General features: G+C 41.5%; 1 protein-coding gene across 1 annotated transcript; it reads right to left on the reverse strand.

Annotated features, from left to right (window-relative positions):
• Positions 1–870: 870 nt before the first annotated feature.
• Positions 871–11,817, reverse strand: LOC139480131 (ceramide kinase-like). The gene is made up of 12 exons (XM_071263159.1): positions 11,375–11,817; positions 8,867–9,088; positions 6,375–6,497; positions 6,128–6,191; positions 5,575–5,717; positions 4,649–4,723; positions 4,316–4,462; positions 3,710–3,797; positions 3,500–3,522; positions 3,057–3,241; positions 2,607–2,770; positions 871–1,907 (listed from the first exon to the last, which is right to left on the reverse strand). Exons 1-12 carry the CDS (start codon positions 11,514–11,516, stop codon positions 1,859–1,861), a joined length of 1,425 nt encoding a protein of 474 aa, XP_071119260.1. The 5' UTR covers positions 11,517–11,817; the 3' UTR covers positions 871–1,858.
• Between the last annotated feature and the right edge of the window lie 441 nt (positions 11,818–12,258).

The following is a 12,258-nucleotide window of genomic DNA, read 5'->3' on the forward strand; positions in this document are numbered from 1 at the left end:
TGTATGAAAACAACTATACATTATTACAATTGGTTTTAACTATTATCCATGGTGGTCCAATGATTAAGAGACTTTGTTATCAGTCCTATGTTCTAAAAGTTCGATTTACACAATTTCCTCCTATGTGAAGCCACCAAAGTCCTGTCTACCAACAACAACTGGTGACAAAGAAAACTACAAGAAGCCATTGATCATGACATCAAGAGAGCCATGAACCGTGACCAGGGAACCCATCTTGCATACAACGGGGTCTCGGTAATGGTTTTGGGGTCTATTTCTCATGACTGCAGGTTGGATTTGGTGACCATAAGGGGCAACTTAACAGCGGCTCAGTTCATCCGGGACGTTTTGAGGCCAGTCGTCGTTCCTCATTTTGACAACCACCCTCTTGTTACTCGACCTCAGTACATGGACGACAATGCCAGGTTTCATCGTGCAATAACGACTCAGATGAGCCCAGATCTGAACCCCCTTGAACATGTTAGGGATATTCTGGGGCGGAGATCCTCCTGTACAACATTTACGCCAATTGGAAGCAGCATTGTATCAGGCGTGGTTGTTGTTGACCCAACCCGTCACCAACTCGTCCGAAAGCCATGGTTTTTGCTATAAACTGTATATTTCTAACGTCAAACGTCACTCAAAAAAACCGTTGATGCGAGTATTAGGTTTGTGTTCTTGCGTCCACAGTTGTACTAGATTCAGTTTTCCCAACATATAAAACAAATTGATAAAGACTGGTCTGGACTCATTATCTGGCTGAGTAGATCTGATAATGGGATGCTCTCAGCCAAACAACTATTTGTATATGACGACTGCGGCCCTGTGCTCTCACGACACAAGACCGTGAAAGAAGAGTTTATTGGCATAAACCGTGAAAGAAGAGTTTATTGGCATAAACCGTGAAAGAAGAGTTTATTGGCATAAACCCACACATCGAGGGGTATGATGACTACACATTTATATGTTTCGTCTATGAACATTTTACTTTACATCACACAAACATGTGCACATAAATATAGAGATCAAAGTACAACCAAATGTCATACTTTAGGATTACAAGTATAAGAAAAACAGTTCTGAGGACTGATGATTGTTACAATGTGTAAAAAAATATAATTTTGTATCACTGATATAACAAATGCCTATGAACTATTACTTCATATACCACTGCAGATCCCACAGCTCCGTGAAATTATTCTTAGTTTCAAGCTGACAAAACATTTAGATACAATGTTACGAGTGCAAAAAGCGACCCAACAAACATGAAAATATGTATTTTCTTTAGGTGACAATATTATCCCAAAATATCATCCCTACATGAAATACAGCATCGAAAAAACAAAAACATTAACATTAACCAATTAACTTATCCTCAAACGGACGAACCGAAATAGAGATATCACTAGCTAAACCAACTCGTTGTACCAGACAGATACCAGCAGCACTGCCAACTCGTTTTTCCAGAAATAGAGAAATCAGAAGCACTGTCGGCTAGCTGTATCTTATTTGCCCTGCATTTTGTCAACTGTCAGTTATTTCATATTTAATCCCATTTTGTGATTGATATAAACATATTTATTTCCATAAAGTGGAGGGATCTGCAAACAAGCAAATTATACTTATCTGAATTTTGTGATGGTTTTGTACCTACAAGTAGAATCTGTCAATCTGTTAAAATTATCAATGACATTTTCAGGCAAGTTGTATTGTGGCGCAGTCAAGATTTCAGTCGTTTTCAGTGACTGAATTAAGCTATTGACTGTAACATATATTCTTGACGTGTTCCACCGTGACTCCGCCCGTTACCACGTCACCCGTACCATCAGCTTTCAATCCAGCTTCTGTCCCATCACTGCTACTCCGTGGGTGGACTATAAAATAGTTTCCAGGTGTTGGGTTGATGTCTGAAAAGAAACAGGTTCATGATGTAAGCTTGGTCCCCCCGTCCCATGTGTAGCAACTCGTATGATGTATATACTCACGGTATATATGCAGTCTACACGAACATCCCTGACTGGCTAGCACACACATGACGAGGTATTTCGCATTGTACTCACCTGACCCTATTGTATTGCATCTGAATACGTTGAAACAGAAAAGTGTGGGTTGTGTTACGATCTCTACAAAATTAAATTTGTCTAAATACACCAGTTACCTTTACAAATACTCTCCAAATCCGTCAATTTGTGTGAACAAAAGTCCACGTATATTTCTAGTCCTGATCATGCGGCCTTTGACCTGGTTGTTAGAACTGGCTAGTTACCGAACGTGAGCTTTCGACAATCAAGGACTGTCTACTTCATCAGAATGTATGATTGTCAGGTAACCAGGTCAACAGATCTACATGGCCACGTAATCGTTGGTCTATTTAGTATTGACTGGATATCAGACTTGAAAGTTTTGACCTATTTCCATAAATCAAATTTAGCAAAAATTAATACAATTGTTCTCGTTTGGAAACAAAAACATGAAGACGGTAACGCGTCCATTATAACTATAGAGATTATTTTATCGGATATGTCTCTCATCTGAGATGTTTCCGATATGTCACACTATCTGCAGAATATCTTAAGACAATATGACGACGTTGACGTTAAACACACCTGACATGCAGCTCCAGGGAGTCGAGACTTCTGATCTCGCCATCAAGAAGGATGAGGTGTACCACGTCCTCGCCATCACCGGATGTGCCGCCATTGTTATCTGTATCTGCGACCTTCAGCTTATAAGACGTCACGTCGTACATCTTGATAAAGTCCTGAATATACTGAAAATTCGACAGCAGTTTAAAAAATATATACAAGCAGATCAAATCTGGTGTGCTAGGTAATCTACTAGTTTTACAGACCATGTCATGCAGATGATCAGGTATATGGGGTTAACGTTCAGAATTTGGGCGGTCTTTGTGTCTTTCAGACCATTCACTATTTTTGGGTGTTGTGAAAATAAGCAAGCAAAAAGATTGTTACTTTCTGTAGCGACTGATTTACAAGACCATTTACTTTAAATATGGCATGTGGATGACGACATCCTCATCAAGAGCCTGTTCTTACACTGTCTTTGCGCATACTGTTGAGCTTCAATAGGAACTTCACAAACTGGAGGTTTCCAGACATGATTTCCGTCACTAGCGTCATGCCGCCAGGATTGTACAGAGCCTTAGCCTCGTTATCGTTTGTATTCAAGCGAGACAGAACACAGTTTACATCTGTGAAGCGACCTTGAATCTGTACACAATCTGAAAAAGTAAATATTCACGAGGCTTCTCATTTCAATAATGACCTGCGATGTCAGACAGTGGAACACTCTAGCATATGATTAAATGATTTAAGCTTCAGGGTTATAACCATGGAAAAATGCCTACTTTGGTCTTACAACGTAAAACTTTTAACAAACCACTAAGTGGAGCACTAAGAATCAACCTACAATGGAAGGTATATTCACATGTATGTGTCTTGTATTGTTACCAGTGGGGTATGTATGTATATATACCTACCTTTGCAGGTTCTTGCCGCCTCACTGAAAGTATACGCGAGAATATCATCATTGTATACTGTACTACATTAACACCAATAGCAGAGCAGATAGGTAACACAATCTGGTCAAGCCGTCAACCAAAAGGCTGCTACTGACATAGCCAAACGGTTGTAAGTTCAACCCATATTACATAGAGTAATTACGAAGCCAATATGTGTTAACGAAATACCTGGTATTACTTGTGCTGTCGTAGAGAACATATTCAATCTCTGCGTCAAACTCTCTCTTCTTTTTTAAAAAGCTGGTCAAAACACCAACTGAAAGAAAACCTCTGGTTTAACGGCTCGTATACTGTATAACATTCATCAAGTGGTTTTCACCATTTTTGCCATCCCAAAACAAGTGCAGATCAGGAGCACACCAGGTGTACTCACACCCGATATTGTCATAGCTTACATAATATTGTCAGTACACACCTGACCTGTGGTCATAGCTTACATGATATTGTCAGTACACACCTGACCTGTGGTCATAGCTTACATGATATTGTCTGTATACACCTGACCTGTGGTCATAGCTTACATGATATTGTCAGTGCACACCTGACCTGTGGTCATAGCTTACATGATATTGTCAGTATACATCTGACCTGTTGCCATAGCTTACATGATATTGTCAGTATACACCTGACATGTGGTCAGAGCTTACATGATATTGTCAGTATACACCTGACCTGTGGTCATAGCTTACATGATATTGTCAGTATACATCTGACCATATGGTCATAGCTTACATGATATTGTCAGTATACATCTGACCTGTGGTCAGAGCTCACCTGGATATCGGAGGGTTTTCAACCACCGGGCTTGGTCAGCACCTTTGACGAAATGGCACCAGTAACCATAAGCAACCATGACCCCGGCAAGACCCACCAGGCGACCCTCCTCGTGGACACTGGCCAAATCTTTCCACACAGTGCTGCCTATAACAGAAACAGCCTTTTGCAACCTTACTCGTTTTTGACTAACGCAATGCTTTGGTGTGTGTGACCATTTACAATATATGCTATATACACTACGATATGTGTATGTCGTATTCATGTCACACGTTATAAGCTCACACAAAGTCCAATGGTAATTATACCATAACGGAAGCATCACGAACCCACCTTGTACAATGTGAAGGGCGACTGTTTCCACGTCAATAAAGTTGTACGTTCTTTTGCAGAGTTCATTTCCCGTTCCTGAAAGTTGAGTATGTAAAGATCACAAAGTGTAATACGATGCAGTAACAGGATTATTTGAACATCTGGTTCCAGCATTGGAACTACACCGTTTCTGTTTCCCTATGACCAGAGACCATATACCGTGGTTAGTGTACAGTCTCATATGAGGAAGTCCTCTGTTAGTCCTCTGTGTGTGTACCATCTCTACGCGACCTATGAGGAAGTCCTCTGTGTGTGTACCATCTCTACACGACCTATGAGGAAGTCCTCTGTTAGTGTACAGTCTCTACACGACCTATGAGGAAGTCCTCTGTTAGTGTACAGTCTCTAATCAACCTATGAGGAAGTCCTCTGTTAGTGCACAGTCTCTACACAATCTATGAGGAAGTCCTCTATTAGTGCACAGTCTCTACACGACCTATGAGGAAGTCCTCTGTTAGTGCACAGTCTCTACACGATCTATGAGGAAGTCCTCTGTTAGTGTATAGTCTCTACACGACCTATGGGGAAGTCCTCTGTTAGTGTACAGTCTCTACATGATCTATGAGGAAGTCCTCTGTTAGTGCACAGTCTCTACACGACCTATGAGGAAGTCCTCTGTTAGTGCACAGTCTCTACGCGACCTATAAGGAAGTCCTCTGTTAGTGTACAGTCTCTACATGATCTATGAGGAAGTCCTCTGTTAGTGCACAGTCTCTACACAACCTATAAGGAAGTCCTCTGTTAGTGTACAGTCTCTACATGATCTATGAGGAAGTCCTCTGTTAGTGCACAGTCTCTACACGACCTAGGAGGAAGTCCTCTGTTAGTGTACAGTCTCTACATGATCTATGAGGAAGTCCTCTGTTAGTGCACTAGTTCTGTTGTACCTGTCGGCAGTATCCCGATGGGTGTCTGAAGTGGGGAGAGTTTGGCGGCGTGATTGTTCACGTCCGTGTCGCCCACCTGCACCCTGGGAACCAGTGTGTTGATAATCTCAGAAAATGAGCCATCACCTCCCGCAACGATGATGCTACACAAGGAGACGATAAGCAGACGTTACTCCAGGGAACAAAGAATATATCGTAGATTATTCATGTATCACAGCACAATAATTTAACAAAGTTACCTGACACCACAAGAGGGCGGGGGTAGCCAAAAGTGGTTAACACGTTGACTCGTCTCGCCTAAGACTCGAGTTCGATTCCCCAGATGGGTACGCCATTCCTGGTGTCGCCCGCTGGAATATTGCTACCAGTGGTGTAAAACAAGACTTACTCATTCAAGACTACAGTTGCGGAGAAACAATGACTTTAGAAATAAGGACCTGTTTTGCTGCTAAGACATGGTGACAACCTAACATCAAGTATTGGTCAGAAACAAAGTACTGACCTCGCCCAACGGTCAACTACCTCTTGAACTGAGGTGGTGGCAGAGACCTACCCGTTCACTTCGGAGAAGTCATACGTCAGACCAATCTCTCCAATGTGGCCCGCCCTCTGTGTTACTTAAAAAAGAAATTACAGACAAATACATTAACAAGACAATATTACAGATCAAAACTAGTGTTGGCTTGTATAAAACAATTACACATGGTACGGATCAAACAAATGATAGAGAAAATATGATCTTAATGAACGACATCACGATGAGCCAGTATGCACAAGGGCATGTAAGACGCCTCTATTACCAATAACATCTGCCTGTATGTCCGCCAGTTCAAACAGCGGAGCAACCTTCGTTTCGTAAATATGGCGGCCTTGACCTCTGCCCCCGATGGCGTTGATTATGACAAGAAGTCTCGTGGGACGATCTGCAACAAACGTTCAACTCTTTAACGGGGTTGAGCAGATGGGTTGATATCGCCCATCTAACTGGTACAAAAAATACTGATACTGGATACAAATCAAATATATTCGTGTACCATTTATATCTTGTCTGCAAAAGTACACTTGACATATTACTGCTATTCAATTTCGTTCGATGATACTTTGAAGTTAACGTCTAAAATCAAGTCGAAGAAGAGACTGAAACATTCAACCGAATCTGATAACAAGTACAAATCTGATGATTGTTTTTCTTGAAAGCATAGACAGACAAAACAAACACAGACACACAGACACACAGACAGACAGATAGATAGATTTCCTACAAGTGATTAAGATACATTGATATCAGATATTACGGTATTCTACAATGTATATATAACAGGGGATATAGTTTATGTACAGGCAGTTTCACATCGTTATCATGTAGGGTTACTGAGGAGGTTTTTCCACATTTTATTGGGTTTTACAAACAAGGAGCATTATATTTGTCCATAAGTTGTTTTCAGTAGGCATAGTACTTTATGTTGGCAAGCTGCCAAGTAGAAAGGACAGAAAGGTATCGTCATCATCGTTCCAGATGCTAGAAAAAGTTGTCACATCTAGTAAATCAATCAGTTATAGACTCAACGAGAATATTTCTTTGTTGTTGAGTCTTTTTACAGAACATAGATACATGTTTGATTATATCTTTAGCAAATGTGACGCATAAACATTCATCGGATTGTATACTGTAGGTGTTAAAGAGACCGTAAATATGGTAAATCATTGAAGTGTTACGGTTTTTCAGAGCTTCGTAACCATAGCCTGTGTACCTTAGGTGATCGTATAAGAGAGTATCGTTTAAGGTTTCCTCTTGAGTGAAGCTCTGTATACAATATTTTACAGTCACAAACATTAATTTGCTTGTTGGGGAAAGAGAAGAGATAGTATAGGTGTTTATATCGTTATTGAGTTCAAACTTGTTTACTTGAGATACGAGATACGGTATACGAGTGACATTTTACTTTTATCATCTTTTTCTTTAATTGTATCGAGTTGATACTGATACCCTAGTCCTGCACCATGACCGTGGAATATATTTATTTTATGAAAAAATAATAATCTAGATATGCATACAAACGCAAGTCTAGCCAGCTCAAGCTAGCTCTGAAATCAGCATAGGGAATTTTTATTCTTTTTAGAGTCAAGAAGGATATTGTGTAATATAAGATTTCAGAGACTAAATGTTAGTCTACTGATACCCATATACGAACAGCATGGATGGGGTTTAAATCACGAAACTATAGACCATGATTATAACTTATATTGACTAACATTCTGAATTTTTATCATATTAAATGGGTACGTTCTAAGATTTTCTTTGATGTGTTTAAAAGCAATCCAGAATAAGCTGCATATTCCTTTTTAGGAAGTATTTTTGCACAAATGTAACATGTTGACTGACAGATTTGCGAATATTCCCATAGAGTAGAAGATGCACTTTTAATGGCATTATATTTCAAATGCCATCTATTAGCATATATGTATATATCATTAAGTAGACATTGCAGTCCGTCAGGTAAGCTGCTTAATAAAGAAGCATCGTGCCGGGTAGGATGCCGGGTGTATTACCCCATGGAAGACACAAGCCACGCCGTGAATCATCAAGTGAATACAACAAGTCATTGATATACAGAGTAAAAAGCCACGCCGATAAAACGCGAGCTTGACAAACACCTTGCTTAACATGAAACACACATAAGGTAAAAGCTCCAATGCTTACACATGGCTGCATTGAGGTATATAACTTGCGTAAAAGTCGCCATAATTTTCCATTATACCAAAATTACACAATTTGAAAAAAACAAACTGATAAGCCAAACTCTGTCAAAAGCTTTCTCGTTGTCGAGGAAAGCGCAATAAACCGGAGACTGTCTTTCGTTATAATAAGCTATGCTTTCCATTTTAATACCTGTAACCGTATATGTCAGACCTGTCAGCTTTATCTTGCTGACTATGACGTCCACCCACCTGTCAGCTCTATCTTGCTGGCTATGACGTCCACCCAACTGTCAGCTCTAGCTTGCTGGCTATGACGTCCACCCAACTGTCAGCTCTATCTTGCTGTCTATGACGTCCACCCACCTGTCAATTCTAGCTTGCTGGCTATGACGTCCACCCACCTGTCAGCTCTTATCTTTCTGGCCATGACGTCCACCCACCTGTCAGCTCTTATCTTTCTGGCTATGACGTCCACCCACCTGTCAGCTCTAGCTTGCTGGCTATGACGTCCACCCACCTGTCAGCTCTAGCTTGCTGGCTATGACGTCCACCCACCTGTCAGCTCTAGCTTCTGGCTATGACGTCCACCCACCTGTCAGCTCTAGCTTGCTGGCTATGACGTCCACCCACTCCTGCATGGTGTGTTTCTTGCCCTCCATGGTCTTGTGGCGGTGGCGCCATGTTTTGTCCGGCTGTCGATGTACATAGTGGACGGTGAAGCACTCCAGTACTCTCAAGTCCTCTGTGTCCTTGCCCTTTGAAGATGTTTGTCCTCTGTGTACCGTGATGACGTCACGCCATGGTATAGTTATTTCTGTTCACAGGAAAATGAAACCTCAGAAGCGCATCGACAAGTACTTAACTTTGAAGGGCTGGTCAAAAAGTTCTAAGTCTGACTTTCAATTTTCAACTATGGGCAACAACAATGTGAACTAGTCAATGTAGTAAATTGGTAGTATTTGGTCTGTTGAGGCCGTTTGTATATTAGTGACAGCCAGTTGGTCGTGATAGGGGTCCAAATGGACACAGAAATGGAAAAGAACGAGTACCGAGCATTCATCAAGTTTTTGACTCCACTTAATATTCATGACCGCATGTCACAACTGTGGGGCTAAGTGCCCTAGTTATTCCACTGTTAAACGTTGGGCAGCTATGTTTAAGGCTGGGAGAACAAGCTTGATGCTGACCCTAGGTCAATTTCCATCAATACAGATTCAAACAAAGAGATAGAAAAACTTATAGACGTATAGACGTATTACCATTTCTGAACTTGAGGAAGACACAGGTCTAAGCCAAGGATTCATTGAAACTATTATTCATGAACATTTTACTGATGAATAAGAAACTTTCTCGTTGGGTTCCAAAGTTTCTAAATTTTGATCTAAAGGAAAAAGGAACTGGCATCGCCAGAGGAAATTTAGAGCTAATTAAGGGGGATTTCGTCAAATTGAAAAAAGAGATTAGTAACGGTGATGAAACATGGATCTACCACTATGATCCCGATTTAAAACGTCAATCCATGGAATGGCACCATTCCACTTATCTGGTACCAAAACAATCAAGGCTTCATTCTTGGATGCAAAGAGTGTGATCCTTGTCACAAGACGATCATCGGTACCAACTATGCTGATTTGCTTCATCGCCTCAGAGATTCTATCAAAGAAAGGCGTCGAAGAATGCTGAATGCTGGAGTTCTACTACTTCATGACTTCTTCTCACACCTCTCGACTTACAATGGCTGCTGTGCGACAATGTGGGTTCAAATAGCTTCCTCATCCTCCATACTCGTCAAACCTGGCACCAAGTGATTTCCCCCTGTTTCCTAAACTGAAAGAACACCATCGTGGAAAAGCTCTATGACGGCAAAGCTGTCTTGAATGGGTTTTTCAGGGTGGCTTCAGAAAACTTCTTCCTGACTGGAATTAAAAAGCTTCACTATCGATATGAAAAGTGTATTGAAGGGCAGGGAGATTATGTTTAAAACTAAAATTAAAAACACTTTCACAATTGTTGGTTCTGTTTGTTAGGCTTAGAGCGTTTTGACTAGCCCTCGTATACTCTGAAGTACACGGCGTTCTCTGGAGATTAGGTATGTACATGTCCCTGTCAGCTATTGTGACTATTGCGCTACATTATTACCCCGGACAGTGGATCAGTGTGCATTCAATTGTCATTCTCAGCTACCTGGGGAGTATACAACCCGAGCTGCCTGTGAGGCGCTAGAAGAGTCACATTACCATCTCATCCTACGAGGTACCCATTCACGGCTGGGTAAACAGGGGCACATATTGAACAAAGTCACTTGGCAAAGATACACCGCATGTGATTCAGTGTGGAGCAGGACCGAAGCCTAAGAAACTCTCGGGAGCCAAGCTGCCGAACATGTTCACCAATCCAAGAGCTCGCCAAAGACTCAACGTTACTTAACTTCGCCTGATTCGTGATTGTACGGTCTCCACGAGACCACGTGCAACCACATTATTAACACATTAACAGTACATATCTATACAGACAGAGGGCGATGTGAAAGTTACATTTGTTTCATGTGTTTGCATAACTGCAAACTCTAACTGCATGGTGGCCTCTGCACGAGGTCCATCTCATACACTTACACACAGATACACTTCCTTGTATACTACACACCCTATATTCATTGATACTACACACCCTATATTCATTGATACTATACACCCTATATTCATTGACATTGCCTGTGTGTTTGCGGACATCATAATGACCCGGCGTCTATTTTAGGCTTGACGTATTTGAGATCTACCTTCTCCGCATCTCCTTGTACGACACATTGTCTGTTTAACGTTATGGTACATAAGGTAGGGTACAGTTTTTATTATATACAGGAAATACGGTAACAGATTCTCCGTGAGAAGAATGGTAATACGTTTCTCGGTCAACAGGTCTAAGGGGAGTAACTCTCACTAATGCTAGCAGCAGAATGTCCCACTGTCCCGAGTCCACTATTTGTCTGTGACCTGCACATATGCACACACACAAGGGCAGCCTGATACAACACACATTGGACCCGTAACCAGGACCCGTAACCAGGACGAGGAAGGAGAGAGATACACGATCAATTATTCACCAGTGGTTCCTCTCCTCGCCTTTGTACACCAGCAGATGTTCCTGTTGTCCACCTGCAACCTCACCAGATCTCCGGCACACATGAAATCTCCCGCCAGGCAAGTCTCGTCAGCTTCATCACTGGGTTTTGAGCTGTCAGCCATTGCTCCCCTCGCTTCCGAATACAAGTACACACGGCCCAGTTAGTCGTCAACACAAAAGGCCAATCTAGGCCACCGGACGAGCCCTCATGCTGTATTGTGATACACACTGTTGTGTCACCGCTCAGTAGCCCGGCTGACTTTGAGAACCTACATCAGGATTTACAGTGTAGAGACAGCGAATAGTTCCTGATCACCCCTAATCACAGACACAATGGCTCAGTTCCACACAAGGCACAGGTTGAACACTGACAATAGGCTTTATACAGCGGAGCATCGTCTTTTAAATAACGACACATGACTGTTTAACTGCACGGAGAATGTAGGAGTGCGGGGGAGGGGAAGGATGTGTACGTATGTAGGGGTAATTAAGAAAAGAGTGTGGGGGGACAGTACGGTTTGGTAGACAACTTAGACTAACATAGTCTATGATATACGATACAATTATTTCCTCTAAATATATTTCCCCTGATGCCGATTGCATAACAGATCTAGAGCAGGCTAGATATCGATGCTCTTTATAAATGGAGATTGGTTTTAGTATCATAATATACATCCATTATATTCCACGGTCATAGAGACTAAAGACAATTCTACGACCACTGTTTTCACAGCAATGATCACCGCAGTTTAGTTAATTGCATTTATTGTCAACAAGTATGTCTTATATATATATACATGTACATAGACCTGCCTTTGGTAGGGAACAGTTTGACCTATCGCTGTTTCCATATAAATGTTTCGA

The sequence above is a fragment of the Haliotis cracherodii genome, unplaced genomic scaffold (assembly GCF_022045235.1).
Source record: "Haliotis cracherodii isolate W230 unplaced genomic scaffold, xgHalCrac1.p SCAF_4, whole genome shotgun sequence".
Classification (NCBI taxonomy): Eukaryota; Metazoa; Mollusca; class Gastropoda; order Lepetellida; family Haliotidae; genus Haliotis; species Haliotis cracherodii.

Coding starts and splice junctions, on each gene's coding strand:
- LOC139480131 (XM_071263159.1), bottom strand. CDS start 11,516: ATGGCTGACAGCTCAAAACCCAGTGATGAAGCTGACGAGACTTGCCTG. Junction 6,498..8,866: donor CAGCAAGCTAGAGCTGACAG/GTGGGTGGACGT, acceptor CGTTTGTTGCAG/ATCGTCCCACGAGACTTCTT. Junction 3,523..3,709: donor GACAGCACAAGTAATACCAG/GTATTTCGTTAA, acceptor GTATACTTTCAG/TGAGGCGGCAAGAACCTGCA.